The sequence below is a fragment of the Cucurbita moschata genome, unplaced genomic scaffold, assembly GCF_002738365.1.
Source record: "Cucurbita moschata cultivar Rifu unplaced genomic scaffold, Cmos_1.0 Cmo_Scf00032, whole genome shotgun sequence".
NCBI lineage: Eukaryota > Viridiplantae > Streptophyta > Magnoliopsida > Cucurbitales > Cucurbitaceae > Cucurbita > Cucurbita moschata.
In genome coordinates this window covers 900,665-924,829 of record NW_019268548.1, presented here as the reverse complement: position 1 = coordinate 924,829, position 24,165 = coordinate 900,665, and the positions used below count along the sequence as shown (strand labels likewise).

Sequence of the window (24,165 nt, the reverse complement as noted above, 5' to 3'; positions counted from 1 at the left end):
GAAGGGAAGGGAAGGGAAGGGAAGGGAAGGGAAGGGCAGGGAAGGGAAGGGAAGGGAAGGGAAGGGAAGGGAATGTCCCATACAGACACAATGGGTTTCTTGTTTTGCAGGAAAGTTTTGTTCTTTCTGTTTCTTCTTGCTGGTTTTGTCTTCACTCTCCAGCCTCAAACCGCATCTGGGCTCGCCACCATTGATGTTGCTCTCAAATGGGTGGCCTTCAAATCCCCTGCTATCCACACCCACAAGGCTGATGATTCTGTGAAGAAGTTGAACATGAAGAACATGAACGTGGCTCCCTCTCCCACCATGAACTTCGACCCCAACCAATCCAACAAAAGAAGAGTCAAGAAAGGATCCGACCCCATTCACAACAGATGCTAGGTAGGTGTTAGCTACCATGGAGGAGGAACCTGGGTTTGGTTCAATTTCTATATACTATATATAATTTTCTCTCTTGCCTTTGTTTAAATCAAATAGTTCTAAAGCTTTATTGTATAGTTTTCAACCATCTTCATCAGATCAAACTTTTTCCCCTGTTTTTTCCTTCAAATTTAGTGAATTATTTTCCAAACCCGTTTTCTTTCCGTACAAAATTTGGACCATTTCTCCATTTGCACCCTTGGATCGTTCAACAACTTTGAGCATAAGCTCTTATGGCTTTTGTAACGACCTAAGCCATTGCTAGTCGATGTTGTCCTCTTTAAGCTTGGCTTCCCCTCAATGCTTTAAAATGCGTAGGTTAGGAGAAGATTTCCACACCCTTATAAATGATATTTTTTTTGTTCTCCCTCCCCAACTAACGTGGGACATCACAGCTTTACTTTGGGAGTTTATAATCAAAGAATACTATCTCCATTAGAGTAAGGCATTTTGGGAAGCCCAAAGCAAAACCATGAGATTCTATGCTCAAAGTTGACAATATCATACCATTGTGGAGACTTGTGTTCGTCCAACATGGTATTAGAGCCATGCTATAAACTTAGTCATGTCAACAGAATTCTCAAATATCGAACAAAGAACTCCAAAAGAAAAAGGAGCGAAGGCTCCTCAAAGGCGTCTAAAAGAGAAAGGAGTCAGGGGAGACATAAGTCAGTCTCGACTAAGGGGAGACGTAGTTTGTTCAAGGGAAGGTGTTGAATGAAAGTCCCACATCGGCTAATTTAGGAAATGATCATAGGTTTATAATCAAATAATAGTATCATGCCGGCCATAAGAGTGATACTGAAAAGAAAATTATAGGAGGGCAGACCAGGAGAGGATTTTAGGGTTTATTGTCTGTGTGGATTGAACAGAGGTGGGCTAGTGATGTGGCCCGGCCCCAAACAGGTTCCTAATATTCAGGGATTGTATTCGAATTTACAATAGGAGGGGAGCCCAATGCGGAATTACTAATTAAATAACCCACGTGTTGTTTTCTTCAACAAAATGACGTGGCATTGGCGGCTCCTAAGACGGCCACCTTCAATTCCCAACCTCAATTATTCATCCTCCCTGTTCCCTCCCCACACTCCAATATACGCTGCTTTTCCCTTTTAAAAAATTCAATTTACATTCGAATTTGTACATTATTATAATTTTAATTCGAAGATAATTTTTAAATAAAATGGAAATTTTAAGGATATTATTTTATCAATATTCCCCAAAGATTCATTTTTATTCAAGAATTTTTAAATAAAGATAAAAATTGAATATTACCCTATTTACCACCCGATTCACCAAAATTGATGTGAAACTTTACAAAATCTAAGCGTCATAATTGAAACCTACCGCTACGAGAAATTTCGTGTCATTTAAACTCTTACTTATATTATCATCTTTCTTTCCAAATTTTGAAAACTTTAGGTTTAAAACTTCAAATTAAGAGGTAGAAATGTACGACCCATGATTCAAGCTTTTAACTATATCATGGTTGGATTAAAAAATGTGTATTTTAAGGAGTTTGGTTATAAAGTTTGGGGGAAAATATGATTAGACGTATGAAATGTAATGTAATGTTTTGGTGGTGGAAAATCAAATAAAGATAATAGATATTAATGAGTTGATTGAATTTTGAGAACAGTGATCTTAGACATGATTGAACTATTAGTGGGGTTTTGATCATTTACAGCACCATTCAATCATGTCTTAACTTGTTTGGTTTCCCAGAAAATAATGAACAGTATCAAACTTAAATTATGACTCAAACTATGAACAACAATATCAAATTTCATACCCAATTTTATGTTAGGGTAAAATCCTTGATCAAACAAACATTTTTGTTTCCCAATAATCCAAGTTTGTTACTGATTAGATTTACATGAAATGCAAACTAAAATTCAAAACAAGAACACCGAAATTTTATTTTATAGGAACAAACCCTTTTAGTCAATTCGAAGATGGATGATGATGAAGATGATGATGATGATGATGATCCATTCGATTCGATCGATCAATGATGATCGGAGTTTGGAGGAGAATACTCGAAAACAACTTCAGCATCCACCTCTCTTCTATGAAAATTCCGGTGGCAGCCACAAGCAGCGCAGCTGAGAGCCTCCTCAGTCCCCTCCTCGCCTCTGGCCATGAACTCACGGCAACCGTCCACCGCGAACCCACCGAGCTTCGCCGCGTGATTCTTCTGGCACTCGGCATAGCGCACGACCGAGCCCGAACCAGACCGGTTTCCTCGCCCCCCAGACCCATCGGATTTCTTCACCACCACCACCCTTTTCTTCATGGCTTTTGAATCCCACGGAGCTCTAAACCCACCAATCTTTGCTGAATTTGGGTATTGATCAAATCCTTACCCAAACCAAAAAAAAAGCCTTCTTTTTTTGAAGCAGCTGCGTAATATAACCCTAACCCTAAGAGAATTATTTATAAAAAGGGTTAGCTTAGTGGGCAGAGAGGCAATCTAATATGGAAAAATTAGATTGACCCTTCACCAAATTAGATTGACACTCCTACACAATAGAACCCTAGTTTTCGTTGTTCTTGACACAATTGGTTTGGTTTGGTTTGGTTTGGTTTACAGAGGTGTTTTATTGATTCAAATAATGCATCATCCACCACTGGTTGAGAGTCAAAGGAAGGAGGGAATGAACATAGAAGAGGCATCATTATGTTCACTTTAATTTCAATAAAAGAGATCAAACTGAGGTGCCTTTTAGGCCTAACATTATAATTAAGCAGTAATAATTAAGAATAGAGAATAGATGTGTAGCCCAAAGATGAGCTGGGGGATGCTATTTTTGAGTAACAAAAGGGGTCCGAATGACGCTCAAAAGCCAGCCTGCAATGCTCCATTATCAACTCCATCACACTACCTAAGATTCCAATAATTAAAACTTCAACCCCTCTTCCTTCCCTTTTGCATCAAATCATCCCAAATAACATTAACATATTTCAACATCAATTAGATATGCCTTTACAACTCCTCCTTAATGATGACGATGGTGACGGCCCAAGCTCATTGCTAGCAAATATTATCCTCTTTCAACTTTCTCTCCAATCGACGTGGGATCTCACAATGACAAAATTGAAACTACCCCGCGTTCTAATATGCCAAAATAATGATGGGTCTTCATCAAAGTTTTAATTTTTCTTTTCTATGTATGGAATTCAAGATGAAATTGCCACCATTTTCATTCAAAACTTGTAAAAAAAAAAAAAAAAATCTAATAAAACCCCAAAGGAAATGGACAAAAAGAGAGAACAGTGAAGAGAAGGTGAGAGTTTGTTTGTGTACTTATAATTTGACATGTTATGCAAGTAAAGGGAGACAAAAACACATGGTTGTCCATTTTATTATGCTTTTTTCTTTTGGTGTTCAACAGATTTGAGCTTGTTCATTCTTCCTTGCCGATGATCACTTGAATCTCTATAACATATTACATAACAATCTCCAAGAATCAAGGACCGTGTTTAAGGTCTTACATGCTTCGGTTTTGAAGGCAATCAATCCACTCTTCCTCCTCATTCATTCATTCATTCATTCATTCATTCATTGCAGAAGAGAAGAGAGATCTTAAGGCTTCAATCTTTGTCATGCATATCATTTTGTTTGTTTCTACCAACTTTCTCCTTCCATTATTCTTTATTCTTCTAAACATAGACTACACCCAATATTATTCTTTGACCAATTTTATTTTGTTCGGGTTTAAGATAGAATTCGATGAACTATGCTCAAATTGGTATTTGTATAACAGCATCTTATGGTTGGTTATAAAAGGAAAAGCCCAATGGGCCCATCAATAAATCCAAATGCCAGCACTTACAACCCTGTCTTCCTTCAGCTACAGCGACCGCTTTTGCTATCCGACAATTTGGGCCTCTCTCCTTGTTGGGCCCATTGTCCCCTCCCCTTTACTCATTACATCTCAATCTCTCTTTTCCTTCTCATCATTGAGAGGACCATACACCCACCCCCATCTTATTTCCTTCCTCATTTTTTGGGCCCATCTCAGCCACACTTGTGTCCCTTTCCCTTTCCCCCACTACTTTACTCTTAACCGAATTCCTCCACTACTACCTTCCACAACCATCCAATATAAAATATATTTGTATTAATATGGTGAAGCAGATAATTGGACCCCGAATATAATCTCATTTCTAACTTCATTTAACAAATAGAAAAAAAAATATATATATATATATTCCTTATTCTCGTCTAAACTGGAAATTTCTACTCCATTCAAGATGGGTCCGTGGAGGTAAAGTAGATATATCCAAGGTCATGCGCGTAAAGTGAAATACAGCCTCTTTTTTTTTTGTTTTTTTTTTTTGGGGAAATGGGAAATGGGAAATGGGAAATGCCCCCATTGGATATTGGATACTTTTAGCACGTCATCTCACACCCTATAGTAGAGAAGAAAGTAGACCTACCTGGCTATGTTCCTGCCACGTGTGCATACCCATATATCCAAATGACCGAATTAACAACTGATTTGATTCTTGCCTGCCCACTTGCTAAAAGTCTCAAGGAATTTTTGTATCCAAGCCCCACGTGGCATTGCCTTCTGACGTGGACTGTAATTCGAGTAGGCATTCTGGACCGGGCCTGAAATTCTGGTAAAACAGTGCAACCATGAACAGGTTTGGCCCATCTTCAGGCCCATGGTAGTAGGCCCAATAAGGGGTGGGGGAATAAAATAAAATAAGAAAATAGATTTAAATTGTAGTTGATTAGTTTAAGATGCGGGGAGAGAAAGTTTTGCGTATCGCACATGCAATTGTCTAGCTTTCCTATTAATTAGTTTCAATTGAAAATTAATTATTGTAATTAAATCACACATTTATTATAAACCTAAATTCACAGCTTGTTTGTTAGCGTGGCAAGGAACATTTCCGGTTGGAATTAATTATTGTAACCAAGTGTATTTTTCTTTCCACTAAATAAATAATTAATTAATTTCTGAGAATTTTTTTAAGGAGGTTTTATGGTATCGAGTCGTCTTTAGAATTGACCTTTTAATCGTCAAAACGTTCAGAACCACAAAGGAAGACATTGAAGTCGTCTTTGAGTTGACGTTTAAGATTAGGTAATTTTCTTACACACCCCCTTCCATAAAAAGAGAGCGCAAGGTAATTATCTTAGAGGAAACCTTTGATATTGGAAGGGAAACAATAAACCAAACACCCTGGGATTATAAGAACTTGGTTGAAGAAATGCTATTATAAGAACTACTATAAAATGCAAACATATCATAGAAGAACTCAACTCCGGAGCTAAAATCTGGTTCCCTCCCAAAACCAACTTTAAATAATAATCGATAAACTTCAGCATCAAGTTCACAGAAACTCAAAATTTCTTCAATTTTCTAAACCACCAACACAACTAATTTAGCTCTTTGATGCAAGCTTTTCCTTCGCCTTCTGGATCTTCAATACCTTCTTCACAATCTTTTGCTCTTCCACCAAAAAGGCACGAATGATCCTATCCCCAGCAAAACAAAGAAAGATTAGGAAAATGAACCAATCAAACGGATGAAATATTGAGTGATGAGAAAAAATGGGATGCAAACCTCTCTCTGACGGCACCGCCGGATAAAACGCCACCATATGCACGATTCACAGTCCTCCTGTTCCTAGCTAGTCTAGACCTCTTATACTCAGCTGGCCTCAAGTGAGGAATCTGCATGATCGCACATTTACTCGGATTAGCTAAGTCAGCCATATAAATTCAGAATTTTTCACCACATTATATACAAAAAACCAAATACCCATCCCTTATTGACCAAATTTTAACTTAGAAGTCTGTCATTAAATCCAAAAAACAACCAGCAACGCACATAGAAGATTCAAACATATGAATAACAAATGTATAGGAATGTATCTACAAATATAAAAAGAATGCATGTAATGAAGCACAAATTTACATGAATGCACCTGCCAATATACATATAATGGATGAAGTAAAGATCGACAGGCTCGAGCGATAGAAAGGACACAAACAATTAGGCAATGAAAATGCAAGGATTTTAAATTTCTAATCGAATGATTATTCACAAGTTTTGCAGAACAAAATTTAGTTGTCGTTGCAATAGGAATATAAAGTAAATGAAAGGATATTTTGCAGGAGCGTCATTAGGATGCAGTTTAAAACAATGAAGCGTAAACCCTTTCTGAATTAAGTTTAAGGCAGTAAAGGGTCCATCCGACAATAAAAGATAAGTATAGAACAGTATTTTGTTTATGAGGTAGATTTTGGACTGTATAGTATATCATTGATCGTTCTCGATGCCAACATATTGATTACTCATGAAACTTCCACTCATTAGAACGATCACGGCGTAAAAAATACCACGAGTCATTAAACTTCCACTCATTAGAACGCAGCCAGAAACGTAGTTAATTTATTTCCAAGGGCGTAAAAAAACTAAATTTGAACTTAGGCAAAAGGCTGGGCTCCTTATAAAATCTAGTAACTGGTGGAGTCTCAGCAGGGAAGATTTTGGTGCCCAACGACCAAGGAACAAGCATTTGTGGGGACTAGCCCACTTCCCATTACTCAAGAGAAAAATTCATTAAGGGAGGAATTGATAGGTGGCTGAAACGCCCAATGATCACAAAGAACCGAAATTTAGACACATGGATAAACTTTCAGTATCGAAAGACCAAAACCTTTATCTAATGCACCACAAATGCGGCACGCGACTAAAAAAGGCTATCTGCGTCAGTTCTTATTTCCTCTTTCCTTATCTACTAAATAAGTCTCGTAGGGATTTACAGCAAAGATCTAGTCTACAAGGTGATAACATGGCCATCATGAAACAGCCAGCAACAATCAAAATATCGAGAAAATCAAAATGGAGAATGAACGAGTACATCAATAAGATACGTTATTTGTGAAATAACTACGAATAAGGGATAAAAATGGACAGAGAACATTGATCGAAGACATACTCCCTGAATCCTTTTGCCGGTGACCGGGCATTTCGGTCCACTAGCTCTTTTCTTGGTGGTCTGGTACACAAGCTTCCCGCCTTCAAACAGAAGAATACAAGATGATAAGAGCAGGAACAATAAATGCGCAACAATACAGAGACGTAGAATGGAGTCGTATCAGAAAGTTACCTGGGGTTTTGACGACACGGTGCTGGTTAGACTTGGTAGCATAGCTATGGCGCTTGCGGTATGTAAGACGCTGAACCATCTTGTACGATTTTCCTCTCTTCCTCCCTCTGGGTGTCCTGTCCTGGTAAAGGAGGCTGCTGCAGAGATTTTACTGAACTTGGGAGAAGGAGATAAAAACACCAAGACGACCCCCGATGCCCTAGATCTAACGGCTCGTACGTGTTCTCGTCGACGATTAAGATTTAATCCCGTCCATTAAAAAATCAATTTTCTTTTTCTTTTTCAATTGGTTCGTATCTATTGGGCTGGGCCGTAGATTGGCCCACTATCCCAATGAATTCGCTCGGGTTAACTACCCGTTCCGGTGTGAACGTCGAAAATCCAACGATTGGAAATATATTATTAATTCCAGATATTTGTTATTATTTTTGGAAAGTGAGATTTTTATTTTTTATTTTTTTCTTTTAATATTAAAAAAAATGTATACATTCTAACTTTTGACCTCAACGGCACAGTTAACAAAAACTATCAACAACATGAGTATAGCTCAACAAATATAAAACAGATATTGTTGTGAAGCCACAAATTTAGTAGTTTAATATTAAGGATCGTTCGAATTCTACTTTAGTTGATCAGAGGGAAGATGAGAGGATATAGTTAAAAACACTCTTCTTATTGGCGTGAAACTCTTTAGAAAGCAAAAAGTAAAGTCGTGAAAACTGATGTCCAAAGTGGACAGTATCGTACCATTGCTAGGTGAGTTGGTTTGTTGCTCCTGTGAATTAGCACTCAATGAAATCAAATGAGTAGTTTTTCCTTCCTACCTTGTTTTTTTTGTATAGCAGAAGAGAGTTTTAAAATCAGGAAGGGAAGTCTGAAAAGAATACAATATAACATGTTATTGTTGTGGGGGTGAGGGAAGTAGGTGATGAAACATATGCGAGTAGAGATGACGTTAAGTTGGATGTGCAGGCAGGCCCCTAAAGGCAACAAGGCCTGTAATAAAGCAGGTAGCTACTAGCAGTGGGCAGGTTTGGAGGTTTGGAGGTTTGGAGGTTTGGAGGTTTGGAGGGTTGGAGTTAGGGGAGGGGCAGGGATGGCATGCGAGGAGGGCCCTCAGTATATCCAACATCGCTCCAAATAAAACTAAGCTCAATCAATCAAATGACGCAGACACAAAACTCGTATTTTGATATATTCCTTCCTCTTTACACCCACGCCACGCCACGCCACGCCACGCACGCCCCATCCTTCTTCACTTCACTACTCACAAGCATCCATGGCGTATACTGCTTACTTAATTAACTAATCTAATCAACTCTGTTCACCCTCCTTTGAGTTTGTGTTTGAGTTGATTGATTGATGGATTGATTGATTAAGGGCAAACGTGTGGTTTATTTGTGGTGTGTTCTTTTTGGGATTCACGTTCCACTACTCCATCTCCTCACCAATTCCCATTCTCTTTCAAACCCAAACACCAAAAAAAAAGCTGCCTTTGTGTCATTCCTTTATCTTACTCAAAAACAACAAGGATATGGGCTACAAAACTCAGCTTTCTTTCTTTCTTTTCCTCTTCACTCTCAAACCAAAATCTCTTTCAACACAACACCCACCAAATTTGTATATCACTTCAATCAAAACTGCAATCCCAGATAAGATAGTGAGAATCTAGGTTCCCTCAACAACAAATCTTACTCACCAACCCATAAACCGATTATCAAACTAATCATTCTAGATAACAAAACATTCATTTTCCTTAAAAAGGTGTAAAAACCGTGAAGCTAACAACAGTACATAATGGGCCAAAACAGACAATATCTCCTAGATGAATTTGGGTTGTTATGAATAGTATCAGAGTTACGAGGACGCTAAGCCCTAAGGGAATAGATTGTGAGATCCCACGTCAGTTGAAGAGGAGTAAGGATGTGCAAATCTCAACACAGTAGACACGTTTTAAAATCGTGAGGTTGATGACGATACGAAATAGGTCAAAGCGAACAATATCTACTAGCGGTAGGCTTAGACGATTACAACCTGCTTAATCAAGGTTTGTGGGGGGTTGAGGTTGAGGGGAATGAAGGTGTGGTTTGGTTGGACGTTTGGTTTTGGGGTTATAAAAATCCAAACTTGAAAGAGATAGATTAGATGTTGTTAAATTGTTGGATCCTGCTTACTTGGAGGGATGCGATTGGTTGACTCAACAATGCCTTGTTTGGATAAGATTTTTTATTTTGTCTGCTCCAACTTGCACGACATGCAAAAATAAATAAACAAATAAATAAATAAAAAAAAGAAAAAGGAGGGACACTGACTTTTCCCCATTGGTAACAGTGAAAGCTACATCTCAGAATTCCAACTACTTTATCTTCTACCTCACAAAAAATAAACTTATTTTTATTCCAAATAATAATTATCCAAATTAAAATTAATTTTTTCCTCCTCATTTACTTATTTATTATTATATCCATGAAATTAAAGTTAAAAAATAAACATAATTAAGTTGGAGATATTTGATGTTTACGTAGAAAAATAATGTGTTGTCATGTCAAGCTCAAGACACTAAATTCTGTGTTTGGAGGCAAAGATTCCAACTGTCTCAAATAATAACATGTTGTTGTGGTTGTAACAGTCCACATCCCACCCAGCAATGCAATGCCATTGGAATCAACTGCAAATACAGCTATCATTTTGTTTCCCTTTTCTTCCATTATATTTATCCACACCCAAAAATTCCATATTTTCTTTTTAGCCCTCGGGTTCGTTTTATTTGACCGTCGTTTCAAATCTAAATTTGTAAACTTTTTATCCTAATGAATTTGATTCGAGCTGTCGAGATATATGTAGATAGATAGATAAAATAGGAAAGTCATTCCATTAATGAGTTCCGTCACGGGATTTGTTAGATGGTATCTATCTTGTGTCGAAAACGACATTGGACCGTCTTTAAAGCAATGGCAGTGGCATGTGAGTGTGCAATGAGATGATGGGGATGAGTCTGTTGAGAGAATTCATAAGCATGCAAAGTTGAATGAAGCTTAGTTAAAATGTGTTGTAAGTGGAGGGTAAAAAAGGTAGATTGGGTAAGGGGAGGATGAAACAATGGGAGTTATTGGACTGGTTGAGCTGGTTTGAGTTGACCTGGACATGCTGCTGCTGCTGCTGTTGGTGCTGCTAAGTGGCATCAGAAGCAAAGTTTTGAAGCATAGTGTTGTTGGTTTGATGTCAGAAAAGGGTTTAGAGTGAGGCCAGAAATCGTGGGGTTTGGCCCCATCTCTCCTCTATTGCCTTACTTTTACTGCCCCCATTCACTATTAAAGCTGCAACCTCAAAAAAAACCAAAAACTCCACATTTCTTAACCTTAACAACACATCTTTCATACTTTTCTGCAAACTAAACTCTTCACAAATTCTTCTTTTCGACCTTAAAGTATATATTCCTTTAACAAAAAAAAAACAACCCATTTAGATTTAGATACTCAGACCTTTGAGTGAGTGTGTGCGCGCTCTCAATAACAAAAACCGTGAGGCCGACGGCCATACGTAATGGGCCAAAATGGTGAGCTTGAGCTCTTACAAATGGTATCAGAGTCAGACATCGAGCGGTGTGTCAGTGAGGACACTAGGCTCCAAGGGAGTGAATTGTGAGATCCCATATTGGTTGGAGAGAGGGAACGAAGCATTTCTTATAAGAATATTGAAACTTCTCCCTAACATACGCGTGTTAAAACTATGAGACTGATGACGATACATAAAGAGGTAAAACAGACAATATCTACTAGTGATGAGCTTGAGCTGTTACAAATAGTATAAGAGCTAGACATGAAGTGGCGTGACAGTGAGGACACAAGCCCCCAGGGAGTGAATTGTGAGATCCCACGTTGGTTGGAGAGAGGGACCAAAGCATTTCTTATAAGAATATTGAAACCTCTCCCTAATATACGCATGTTAAAACGATGTAGATGACGACGATAAGTAACCAGGGAATGACTTGAATGAGAAAAAGAGAGAGGTTTTACTTTAGTTTGAAGTAGAGAGTGAAAAAAAGTAGGAGATATTGAAAGAAGGAGAGATGAAAGGATGATATATATATATATATATATATATATATAGAGAGAGAGAGAGAGAGAGAGAGAGAGAGAGAGAGAAACAGAAATGAATGATTGTGGCAATGACTAGAAACAGGAAAATATGAAAATGGAGAGTTGAAGAAGAAGGCAAAGGTTGATGGGTTTGAAGCAATTAACTTAAACAACAGAAGATTTGAAGAGTGATAGTGGTTTGGTTATGCAATGGGGGCAGTGGATGATTGAGTACTACAAACTGGGTTGATAATCACTAAGATCTTAGCCAAATTAGAGGGTAAGCTGTCTCCTTCAATGCCATACATAAGTGGCAAGCGCATGTGGTCTCAGAAAGGGCAGCATTCTCTCATTTCTGGTCCACATTTCTTCCCCTAATAGGCCCCATTTCCTCTTTCTTTCTTTCTTTTTTTTTTTTTTTTTTTTTTTTTTTTTTTTGAGTGTATTTAAAATGAAAATTATTTCACAGTACACTGCCACCCATTAGATGCAGTCACATGCTTGAATAGACTCCATGTTTTTATCAGACCAGACCACCCCTAATAAAGCCCTAAAAGAAAACCAAATTCAAATCCATCAAACCCTTCTGAGACCTATATATTTATTACCATTCATAATTGAAAAGGCACAAACTACACACACAGCTAAGTGGGTGATTCTGATTTGGAGTGTGAAAGAGAGCCATGTTGTGGCGCCCATTCAAGGTCCTTAAATGTTGGCAATTCAGTAACATGTAAACTAGATCATTTATTTGGTGCATACCCCAAGTGTTTTTACCATTTTTTTTTTTTTTTTTTTTAAAAAAAGTACTGTTTCCTTCTCTCTGCAAATTGGATTGTATTTATCATTTTTACTATGCAAGAGATGAGATACACTTTTGCTCCTTTCTTTTGGGGAAATTAAAAAAATATAAATAAAAATAAAAGAGGATGGTGGAGACCAAAAAGGACTTTATGTTGTTCATTGCCATTCATTGCTGCTAGATCATCCAAATACTTTCACTTTAAAAATCAATAGAAAAAGCAAATCCTGGTGGGTTAAAACAAATCAAGCCACAATTACTTGTAATTTAGCTCTATATTACCACTTTCTCATGGTCAAAAGAAGCTGCTTATACATTCATGATATCAGCAGCAGCTTCCCCACTTTTGAGCAGTGATTGATCTGCTGTATTAAGGGACACCAAATTCCCCTGAACACTCAACCCATGATTTTGTCCCTTTTGCGCCATTCATACACGTCCGTCCATTGCTAGTAGACATTGTCTCGGGCATAGCCCACACTTGTCCTTCTGGATTGAATGATAAAAAGAAAGCAGCTCACGTGGAGTCTGAACCAAAGGGGCTGTCCAACCACAATAAAAAGGCCTTAGCTCCTCCCTCCTCCGCCTCCTAATTCCATCTCTTCCATGTATAATTTGGTGTGTCATCATAAAAGGGTTTTGAATTATTTTTTTTAAAAAAAAAAAAAAAAAAAAAAAAGGTTTGCTTTTTAAACCTCCCCCTCCATATAATTCCCTCTCATTATCATCTTTGTTGCTTAAAACTTTCCCCTTCTGCGCCTTCTTCCCCTCCCTTATTATGCCCTTATCTTCTTCCTCTTCCCTCTAGATGTGTCCCCAAATTCACACACACACACCATTCATTTCATTAACCCCCTCCTTCACACTTCCTTCTTTCTTCCTTTCTTCAAACCCATAACCACTCACCCTCTCTTCCTTCATTCTCCTTCATGCCATCATGGAAGGAGGTGATGACCTCCACCACCATCACCACCACCACCGTCCCACCTTCCCATTTCAATTGCTCGAGAAAAAAGACGACGACGCTGCATCTTGCTCCACTTCTCCTTACCCTTCTCTTGCAATCTCTCCCGACCCCACCACCGCCGCCGCCGCCGCCACCGTCTCCGTTGCAGAGCCTTCTTCCAAGAAGCCACCAGCCAAAAGAACCTCCACGAAAGACCGTCATACGAAAGTCGATGGTCGTGGTCGACGCATCCGAATGCCAGCCCTATGTGCAGCTAGGGTATTTCAACTCACACGAGAATTGGGTCATAAGTCCGACGGCGAAACCATCGAGTGGCTCCTTCAACAAGCGGAGCCTGCCGTGATTGCCGCTACCGGAACTGGTACCATCCCGGCTAACTTCACATCCCTCAATATCTCATTACGTAGCTCCGGCTCCACCATGTCTGTTCCTTCGCAGCTTCGGTCATCTTCCTATTACAACCCTAATTTCTCCCTGCATCAACCACGCCGAACGCTCTTCCCGGGATTCGGCCTCTCATCGGAACCCTCCTCCACCGCTCTCCTCAATTTCCAGTCCACCAACATCGGTAACTCTCTACTCCAAGCCAAACCTGAACTCAGAGACAACACTACCTCTTCATTAGACCTCTCGGACGCGGCGGAGGAAATCAGCATAGGGCGGAAGAGAAGACCGTCCACAGAGCAGGAGTTGTCGTCGTCGTCGTCGTCGCAGCATCAAATGGGAGGGTATCTGCTACAGTCAAGTGCAGGGTCGATCCCAGCGAGCCACGGAGGAGGTCAGGTTCCGGCGAATTTTTGGATGCTTACAAATACAAATAACCAAGTGATGGGGGGTGATCCCATATGGACGTTTCCATCCGTTAACAACAGCGGGTTGTACAGAGGGACGATGTCTAGTGGGTTACATTTCATGAACTTCCCAGCCCCAGTCGCGTTAGTGCCAGGTCAGCAATTTGGTTCCGGCGCCGGCGGAGGGAATAATAGTTCCAGTGAGGGACACTTGAACATACTCGCTGGCCTGAATCCGTATCGCTCGGTTTCCACCACCGGCATCATGGAACAACAGGGAAGTGGATCGCACTCACATCACGGCGGCGGTGGAGATGATCGCCATGATTCAACCAGCCACCACTCATAAACGGAAACGGAAACGGAAACGGTCGATTGGCGCTTCACCCACATGTGTGGTCGTTTGATGTGTTGAAACACACGTGAGGTTTGATTTTCCATTGAGAGAAAAAAAATAAAATAAAATAATAATAATAAAAAAAGAGCAAAAAAAAAAAAAAAAAAAAAAAAATCGAGTTTTCCTTGTTTCCTTGTTTTTTTTTTTCTTTTTTGGGCAAAATTAATTTTTTTTCGTGTGATTAATAAATATTGGAGGTTTTTTTTTTTGAAGGGTTTGAGGAATGAAATAGAGAGAGTATTCCTGTTGTTATTTATTGTAAGATTTGATTAATTTGCATGATAATAAGAGATTTAGAAATTAGATTAGGAATGAAACAGTGAGAATAAATGGATTAAGGTTATGTTAATTATGGAGATTAATATAAGTAATCAAAAAAGGGGGGTAGGTGGGCCCCTGTTCTTATCAGTTCCAGGTGTTGGCTCAGGTGGGTGGCTCCCACTGCCTGCTCTTTGCCTTAACCAATGTACAATATCACTGACAAACAGGTGGATCATTCTCTCTTCTTTTTTTCTTTTTTCTTTTTTTTTTTTAATTTATATTTTGGCTTTTTAATTCGAAGCTGCTGAGGTGGAAATTAGAAAATTAGGAAATTTGGAGTCACCTTCTGGATGGGTCCCACCGGATCATTTATCTGTACCGTTCATTTCCGTGTGGGGCCCACTCCTTTTCTTTTACACATGATTGAGTCTGGTTTCCGTAGGCCCGGGAGCAAAAAAGAAAATGGAATCTGCAGAGCTACAGCCTAAAACCATTTTTTTAATTTACTCTCTCTACTAATTATGTTTTTTTTTTAATTAATTAATTAATTATATTATATTATTATGTACACGTAATATTTGTCGGCTTGTTTTTTTGCGTCAGAACATAAGATTTTCCCTCTCTCTCTCTCTCTTTACTTTTAGGGCAAAAAGCCGCCAATATTATACATACAAAATCCTTAACATTTTTCTGTATTTATTGCTAATTTTAATGTTATTTAAAATATAAATTAAATAAAGTTGTTTGTATTAGGACAGGTGTCGAAAGAGGAAGGCATTTGAGGGGTTGATCAAAATAGACCATACAAGGACTTAAATATTTTTGGTGATGTAATGAAGAGCGTGACAATAACATTTCAGAAATTAAATTAAGTGTTGGAATAGAATTGTCAGGATAAATTAGATAGGTCTCCATCCAACATATGAGCCACATGCATATGTGTGTTCATATGGTCCCAAACCCAAAATCAATACGAAAAAAAATAACCCATAATTGTTCAAGGCACCTCTCCCCGTGCTGATGAAGTAAATACATAAGAAGTGCCCAAAGTTTCATACCAATGTATAGCCGTTCAAACAAGTAAGTAAACCTCTTCTATAGTTATGGTGTGATCTCCCATCGATTTGAGAGCAGAACAAAATATTTTTTATAAAAATTTTAGAAGAGAATGATATCAGATTCACTGTTGGTAGGGTAGATTAGTTAGAAGAGAATAAGAAAGGCCCGTTAAGCGTGACGGGCAGATGAGTTCATGGGCGTTTGGGCTGCACATGTGTGGGTGGCACGCTCCTCGATGGACGCTGTGTTGGTTCTTTTGTATGCGCCTTAATGCATCTCTCTTCATCCTCGTGTACGCCACACGTTGGGTTTCATCTTTTATTTTAACCATTTATACCAACTCCAAAATTATATCTTTTTACTACTTTTGTTTAAATATCACGTACATGTAATACTTCGACCATAGTTTAGTCAACCCATCCGTGTATATTTATAAATTCCAACAACATAAAATGTGAGATCCTGCATCTGTTGGAGAGGAGCGCGAAATATTTTTTAAGATGTGGAAATCTCTTTCTAATACACGCGTATTAAAATTGTAAGACTAATGACAGTAGATAACGAACTAAAACGGACAATATATGTCAGTGGTAGACATAGATTATTATAGATGGTATTAAAGTCAAACACCGAGAGGTGTACTGACGAGGACATTGGAGCCTCAAATGGGTGGATTGCGAGGTCTCACGTCGGTTGAAGAGAGGAACGAAACATTCCGTAGAATGTAAAAACTTTTTCCTGATAGACATGTTTTAAAACCGTGAGATTAATGACAATATGTAACGAGTTAAAAGCGGACTATAATCTGATATTAGAGGCATGGGTATTTATGGTAACATGAGTGTAGCTTGGTTATTGGGTTCAAATATGGGATGTTTAGATGTGTTGGAGTAAGAGATTAGGTTAAATGAAGTAGGCGAGGTGTGAATGAAGCATGGAAGAAGGCCAAGTCATAGGCCAGGCAAGCAAACAGAGTTGCATGAAAATTGAGATGGACAGGAAGCGACAAAATGGGAGCGTGTCGACCATGCTACCGGTAAGTCGCCGGCCACGTGCTCTCCATGGTCTAAAACCTCCCCGCCACACGCCCAGTTGAGATCCGGGTGTGCCAGCCCTAATTTCCCACCATTTTCCTCTATTTCTTTCTTTCATAATCTACCAGTTTCTCCCCTTTCTCCCTCTCCCTCTCTCAATTCCCCTGTTCCAAACATCGCCTGCTTCTTTGGTTCCTAGGTATTGTCTCCTGTTCATCCAATGATTCTCATGAATTTTTCTTTTCCTCCTACATCTCTTATTGCGTATGATCTTTTTCTATAATTTTCTTGTTAATTCGCCTCTTCTTTTATGTCGAATGTGGATTTTCCATGTCCATTCATGTGATCTTTTATGTCGAAAAGGATTTGTTTATCAGGCCTTAAGTTTTACATTGTTCATTTGGAAATTGGAACGTGTTTCTGGCTTTAAGCTGTTTGCTTCGATTGTTGAGATATATTCATGGCGAGTATTGTAATTGCAGAAGTCTTTAGAAGATCATGGTTTCTGAAGTTCCTTCACAGCCGGTTGTCGAAACTGATGGTCCAGTTGTGCCTTCGATATCTAGGTAACTCCTGATGATTCTTGATTGGAATATTTACATTGTCGATGTTCTTAATGTTTTAAATTATACTGCTTCTGTTGTTGTATCAATCTTTTAAAGTAGCGAATTAGTAGTTGATTATGCCAATATAGAACAAAAAGATGGAGTTCCATTTTGCAATAATGTTTCAAACTAAATCATTTAGCAGTATTGAGGTTAAACTTTGAACAAGCTCTTTATGCAGGAATTGTCCTGGTAAGAAAAATAAGGTGAAAGTTCCTAAGAAAATTCACAAGGCTGAGAGGGAGAAGTTGAAGCGCGAGCATTTAAATGATCTCTTCCTTGACCTCGCAAATGCACTTGGTAATCTCTGTTTCTGTCAATTTGTGATGATATTGCTTTACTGATTCATTTAGTTTTTACCCTTTGGGGCAAATGTCTTTTTAAGGTGTACTCCTATTGTGACACATTGTCAGCTTTTCTCATGCTTGGAATGATGATCTGCAGAGCTGACAGAACCGAACAATGGAAAGGCAGCTATATTATGTGAAGCAAGTCGACTGCTCAAAGACTTGTTTGCTCAGATTGAGTGCCTCAGAAAGGAGCAGGCATCGTTATTATCTGAATCCCGATATGTAAGGCTCTTAAAATGAACTCTTATCTAACTAATTGCCTTGGTTTCTTTACCTACATGATGATAAATTGCATGAATTATTGCACAGGTCAACATTGAGAAGAATGAGCTGCGAGAAGAGACGTCTGATTTAGCATCTCAGATTGAGAAACTGCAAAGTGAGTTACAATCAAGAGCTGTACGTTCTAAACCAGACTTAAATATTCCCCCACCTGCAGAATTTCTGGAACAAGAAACAACAATATCAAATTTCTCAGGGGAATGCCTTGGATTGCCTGTTATGGAAACCACACTACAGCAAACACATGCCGTTTTTATCGTCCCCGTGCAGCCAGATCTCCCATCTTATCCAGCAACGGATGCAGCTCATGCCCCAACAATGCCTACCTCACATGTAAGCAAACCACATCCCAGATATCCAACGCCAGCCGACTCGTGGCCTGCTGGACTTCTCAAATTGTCACAAACTAACGAAGCAGGTAAAGAGGTTTTAGGCATTGGTTGCAAGAGCATTGCAGATATGGGAGAAAGAGGTTCTGACAGAAGTGAGAGCTGATTTTTTGTAGTGACCTCTTGTGTGTCTATAACTCAGGTGCCCTCAGTAGACGATTTTTGGTATAAGTTTAGAGTGACCAATGGATTCACCTGTGTTTTAGGAACTGTCTATTAGTAGGATGTTAGATTCGAACAACGTTCGAAACATGGTCTGGTTTCTGGCTTTCTCCCACATAGCGTCAAAGAACCAAAGCCATCCTTAGATCGAATGGCGTACTTTAGAATCAGTTTTTGACCCTGAAACAAGTTATCTGTACCAAAGCTGGTAAGTTGTGAAATAAAAGAAGATATTGGGATGATGTGAACAAAATTGCTGAGATCTTACGTTATCTCGGGGAATACGAGGCTGACCACCAGTTTCACTTTGTTCAGAGCTCTTGGAATTTTCCCAGTCAAGCTCAAACCACAAGCTTTTTGGGAATCTGAGACAAAAAAAGGCAATATTGTGAGTTCGAGAAGGCTTACTTTACCTCCCTTGTCACTATGTGGAAACTTTTACTTGATGGACCCTTTGCTTTCACCGCTCCCAAAGGACCAAACGAAGAACAGTTCTTAGCTTCTCAAGTATTCAAATATCGAGATTCAGTCATGTTTTTTGAAGTTATTTCATCTGTAAAGTGGCTGTATCAAACTTTGTAATAATAACATTCAAGTATGTTTTTTGAACACATTCGTATGATCATTGCCACTACCAAATGTTTATTGAATTGTAATATTTTATATAGTTCTACCATGGATAAGAGATTAAACCATCAACCTTAGAAGGTAATTAGTATATCTATTTGTATGATAACTTTAAGTTAAAGCTAACATTCTTTCGTATTAAGTTTGTAACACTACACGTTGTGCATAAAGTAAACGGATAGATTAGATGGTGAGAGTTATACCAAACCTCCCATTGGTTTATCCGCTAATTTCTTTTGATCACTTCACTTGCAGAGCACCCGTCTAATGATTAGGCGCAAAGTTCCAGTCTTCCCAGTCACTCTCTATCTCTCTCTCTCTTTCAGGATTAACGAAGTGGACTGAACGCGAGAGCTTTACGAGAAATCGATTAGGGTACTGGTCCACATTCATTCGACGGTAGCTGGTAAATTTTCCGAAATGGGATCTGGAGCGGCCAGTTTTTTCAAGGTCGTCCTGAAAAACTTCGATGTTCTTGCCGGGTATGTTTCTCTCCTCGTTCTTTATTTTGTTACTTTGGGTTCTGATTAGTCCATGTAAGGGATCATTTTTTCTTAGAGGGTTGACCTTGCCATGGCTGACAAGAAAACTTCTGAGGAATAGACAAATGTTCTACCTGTTTTCAAAACGAAATGGCGGATTTTGTGAAAGGAGAGCTGCCCCAATGGTATCATAAGAGGACCCGTGTTCTCTGAAGAAAGATTCCCAAGTATTGTGATACTATTCTGGGTTGTGCCGCCAATTTGTGCTTGCCAGGGCTCCAGGTTAGGAGGATGGGTCCTAAAATATACTGTAGCCACTACTAGAAAGTTGATATCAACTCTGCTAACTCGGTCAATATCTGAAGTCTGCACGATGCAGTTGAGATGCTGCACTAAAACCTAAAGTAAAGTGTGCAGTTTCGTGCAATTACCTAAGCAATCTTTTACAATCCTGCCAATGAGTAGCAGTTGGGGCACTGAAAACTGACTTAGCTTCTTCACTTTAGATCTGAGGCCTTGTTGTTAGATATTGTAGGCTGTAGCCCACTAAACCTACCATGTAATAGTGAAGAATCTTTGAAAGGAACTCTCCATCTAGCCCCGTTGGTATAAGACATGGTTTTGCTGTTGTCTTTCAGTTTTTTCTTGTGGATCTTGAGTATATTTGGTCTGAGAAAGATAAAGAACATTCATCACTGCAGTGTAGCTCAAGACCAAGAATGTAGCTCACTGATCCAATACTTTTTAGAGCATTAGTCTTCTGAGTTCTGAAACGGTACCTTGAAACATAGCTTGTGAGATCCTAAAGCAATCAAACTAGGTTTTAGTTATGACCTTGACAATGGCCTTGTGTAGCTTACTCATAACACATGTGTCCTGTCAAGGGACTATGAAACCTGCTGGTTGTTTACTTATCATTCATAAGTAAACAAGACTCTCATCTTAGAGGCTTCACAACAGGACTAATTATATAAAATTAATTAACACCTGGAGTTTGTTAAAACCCTTTGGTAACCAAACAAGCATAGGATCTATTAACCGTTTGTCCCGTCGACATTCATTTTAACCTCAGACAACCAGCCAAAGAAACAGGAGGCTTTCCATATGCATACCTCAGCTATTTTCTTTCCCACTCAATTTAAACTATTTTCTGATTAAACCGGAAAATTCTTAACTTCATTCCTGGTTTTCATTTGCAGGCCTCTGGTGAGTCTTGTTTATCCTCTGTAAGTGGTTCTGCTTCTTTGTTTAACTTGCTATCCTTTTCATCAATGACGCCTTTAAACTGTTTGAGAGTTGTAATCCCGAAGTTGTTGCTCTGATTTTTGGTAATTGGCAGATATGCATCAGTTAGGGCCATTGAAACAAAGTCTCATGTGGACGATCAGCAATGGCTTACTTACTGGATTCTATATTCTATGCTCACCCTCTTTGAGCTTACATTTACAAAGGTTCTTGAATGGTAAATTTGCTTCTTTAGTTTAGAAATCACATATTGCTTGTTTTATCACGTCGTTCTGTGGTTTTCAATTTGTGAAAATAAAAGCATTCTCAAGTATATATGTGAGTTATTTTTTCTCATTATACTCATGTTAGCTAATTTGTTAGAGGTCATAAATTGAAATTTCAAATCATCCCACGTTGGTTGGAGAGGGGAAAACATTCCTTATAAGGGTGTGGAAACCTCTTCCTAATAGACGTATTTTAAAACTTTGAGGGGAATCCGAAAGCAAAAGCCTAAAGAGGACAATATATGCTAGCGGCGGGTTTGGGCTGTTACAAATGGTATCAGAGTCTGGTACCGTGCGGTGTGCCAGCGAGGACGTTGAGCCCCCAAGGGGGGTGGATTGTGAGATCCCACATCGGTTGGAGAGGAGAACAAAACATAACTTTTAAGGGTGTGGAAACCTCTTCTTAGTAGACGCGCTTTAAAACCTTGAGGGAAACCCCGAAAGGGAAAGCTCAAAGAGGACAATATCTGCTAGCGGTGGACTTGGGTTGTTACAAATGGTATCAGAGGCAGGCACCGGGCAGTGTGTTGTCGAGGACGTTGGGCCCCCAAGGGGGTGGATTGTGAGATCCTACATCAGTTGGAGAGAGAAATAAAGCATTTCTTATAAGGATGTGAAAATCTCTCCCTAGTAGATGCATTTTAAAACGTTGAGGGAAAATTTGGAGAGGACAATATTTGCTAGTGGAAGGCTTGGGCTATTACACATATGATTATGATAATTTTCTTTCTGAACCAGACATATATTGGTTCTTTTTTGGTGTACTTTTGAAATGCTGGTATTCATATTCATTATTGTTTGGTGCATCTAAATTGGAAGCTAGTTTGTTTTGTTATCTTGGCCATGCTCTGGATGCTTTAAGTCCATTTTGAAGATTATCTGGCTCTACTTGTTATGGTCTTTTACTTGTTTTAATTTTGGCTAATGACTCTCAACAAGGCCTCTGATGAATTTCCTTCCCCCCCTTAAATCTTTACAACAGGATCCCTATCTGGCCATATGCAAAGTTAATTTTGTCCTGCTGGTTGGTCATTCCATACTTCAGTGGTGCTGCATATGTGTACGAGCATTTCGTGAGGCCTCTATTCATCAACAAACAGACAGTTAACATTTGGTATGTTCCAAAGATGAAGGACTTCTTCAGCAAGCCCGACGACATCCTAACTGCTGCGGAGAAGTACATCGCCGAAAACGGTACTGAAGACCTCCAAAATATCATCAACAGGGTATAATACACTCTCATGACTCAGACTCAGCTCTCAAATGGTTGCTTAAATTATGAATTAGTGATTGTATGAATGAATCAATGCAGGCGTACGCAAGCAACCCATCAATTAGTTTAACTGACTTGCTGATACGTATGAATGCCTTTTCATTTTGTTTCTGTAGGCTGATAAGGCTCGGACAAGTAATCGTTACATGAGCTATTCTGAGGACCTCAACCATGACCATGACCACAACCACGAGTACTGGTACTAGTCTATATCATGTGTTGGAGTGGGGCAGAAGAGGATAATGTTTTGGCTGTCATCAGTTGAGGCTGTGTCATAGAGTTTGTTTATATGTTTGTGGTAAAATGCTTTGTATTGTTCATATGAAACTCTGAAAGATATAAACTTCTAACTAGATGGTCTATATTATTATGACTTCTTGAGCTTTGATGTCCTTTTTTGTTCTGCTCCTCACATTGAACTTAACTTGTGGTTGGGGAAAAAAAAGTGGTCATCTCTAACAGATATTGTTCTCTTTGGATTTTTTCTTTCGGGTGAGGTTTCTACACTCTGGTAGAGAGTGTTTCGTTCTCTTTTCCAACTGATATGGGATCTCACAATCCATCTCTTTCAAGGCTAGCGTCCTAGCTGACACGTGGAATCTCACATTAAATTTATTCTATCTAACCTAACCCAACTATAAAACTTTTGAGTGGGGTTCCTTTAGGTGTTATTATTTTAGGTTAAGTTTCATTTTAGTTGATGTTGTTAATTTATTGTTATTTTTTTTTGTTGGAAAAATAGCTTTTATTAGCATTTCGTTTATAAATCTTTAAAATATATTTACATCTTAATTTTACTTACATAAAAATTATTATTATTTTATAATGTTAAAAAAAAAAATTAAATGTCTAAATTTAAGATTTATTAAAGATACATATAAAAAACATAACAAATTTATTAAATATGCGTATAAAAAACAAATATGGTTTGATTTAGCTCTCTATCAGCCTCGTAGTTTTAAAACTACAAATATTGTTTGATTTAGCTCTCTATCAGCCTCGTAGTTTTAAAACACATTTAATAAGTAGTTTTAAAACGCATTTAATAAGTATTAAATGTGTGGAATCTCTAAAAAGAATATAACAATTATAATGATATTTTAATAAAAGTTAAAAAAAGAAAGGAAAAAAAAATGAAACGTTACCTGTGTAGGTTAGTGGGTTTTTATCCCAACCCATTTGCGCGTATTTGCAAAGAAACACGAAAAATGATTTGTTTTATAGGTTCAAGACACAAAAAAAGATGCTCTTTCTTTTAATTAATTAATTAATTAATTAATTAAACTGTGTTCCCACGTGCAACTCTCTCTTCTTTCTAAGCTTCCCTTTCCACCGCCCACTTAAAAACATTAATTTTTAATCACACAAATCCTGTCTCAAAATCCCCAATTAATAACCCATCTTTTTATTTATATCAATCTCTAATTAATTCATGCTCTAACTATACATACATATGTACATATTTATATACTCTACTTCAAATTATATTATATGGTATAAACTATATTATATATCATTCTTTTCTTTTGGTGGTCTTTTC

The 24,165-nt window shown here is 38.4% G+C and overlaps 5 protein-coding genes across 6 annotated transcripts; 3 read left to right on the top strand and 2 right to left on the bottom strand.

The window, feature by feature from the left end:
• Window positions 1–2,149: 2,149 nt before the first annotated feature.
• LOC111429921 (mini zinc finger protein 3-like) lies at window positions 2,150–3,072 on the bottom strand. The gene has a single exon (XM_023065997.1). The coding sequence runs from the start codon at window positions 2,714–2,716 to the stop codon at window positions 2,429–2,431; it is 288 nt and encodes a 95-aa protein (XP_022921765.1). The 5' UTR covers window positions 2,717–3,072; the 3' UTR covers window positions 2,150–2,428.
• Window positions 3,073–5,605: 2,533 nt separating this feature from the next.
• LOC111430144 (60S ribosomal protein L34-like) lies at window positions 5,606–7,717 on the bottom strand. Its single transcript, XM_023066323.1, has 4 exons — window positions 7,555–7,717; window positions 7,384–7,463; window positions 6,003–6,112; window positions 5,606–5,914 (listed from the first exon to the last, which is right to left on the bottom strand). The coding sequence occupies exons 1-4, from the start codon at window positions 7,631–7,633 to the stop codon at window positions 5,821–5,823; spliced, it is 363 nt and encodes a 120-aa protein (XP_022922091.1). The 5' UTR covers window positions 7,634–7,717; the 3' UTR covers window positions 5,606–5,820.
• A 5,264-nt stretch (window positions 7,718–12,981) lies between these two features.
• LOC111429686 (transcription factor TCP14-like) lies at window positions 12,982–14,704 on the top strand. Its single transcript, XM_023065625.1, has one exon. It carries the CDS (start codon window positions 13,373–13,375, stop codon window positions 14,540–14,542), a length of 1,170 nt encoding a protein of 389 aa, XP_022921393.1. The 5' UTR covers window positions 12,982–13,372; the 3' UTR covers window positions 14,543–14,704.
• Window positions 14,705–16,844: 2,140 nt separating this feature from the next.
• Window positions 16,845–19,497, top strand: LOC111429945 (transcription factor bHLH47-like). Of its 2 annotated transcripts, none has more exons than XM_023066032.1 (5): window positions 16,845–17,143; window positions 17,427–17,510; window positions 17,719–17,849; window positions 17,994–18,121; window positions 18,209–19,497. In XM_023066032.1, the coding sequence occupies exons 2-5, from the start codon at window positions 17,443–17,445 to the stop codon at window positions 18,674–18,676; spliced, it is 795 nt and encodes a 264-aa protein (XP_022921800.1). In that variant the 5' UTR covers window positions 16,845–17,143; window positions 17,427–17,442; the 3' UTR covers window positions 18,677–19,497. The 2 variants fall into 2 exon arrangements, with proteins under 2 accessions (XP_022921800.1, XP_022921801.1); XM_023066033.1 differs by having other exon boundaries at window positions 16,846–17,143; window positions 17,731–17,849.
• A 75-nt stretch (window positions 19,498–19,572) lies between these two features.
• Window positions 19,573–23,013, top strand: LOC111429946 (HVA22-like protein a). Its single transcript, XM_023066034.1, has 5 exons — window positions 19,573–19,841; window positions 21,041–21,067; window positions 21,181–21,303; window positions 22,335–22,578; window positions 22,742–23,013. The coding sequence occupies exons 1-5, from the start codon at window positions 19,780–19,782 to the stop codon at window positions 22,829–22,831; spliced, it is 546 nt and encodes a 181-aa protein (XP_022921802.1). The 5' UTR covers window positions 19,573–19,779; the 3' UTR covers window positions 22,832–23,013.
• Window positions 23,014–24,165: the final 1,152 nt, after the last annotated feature.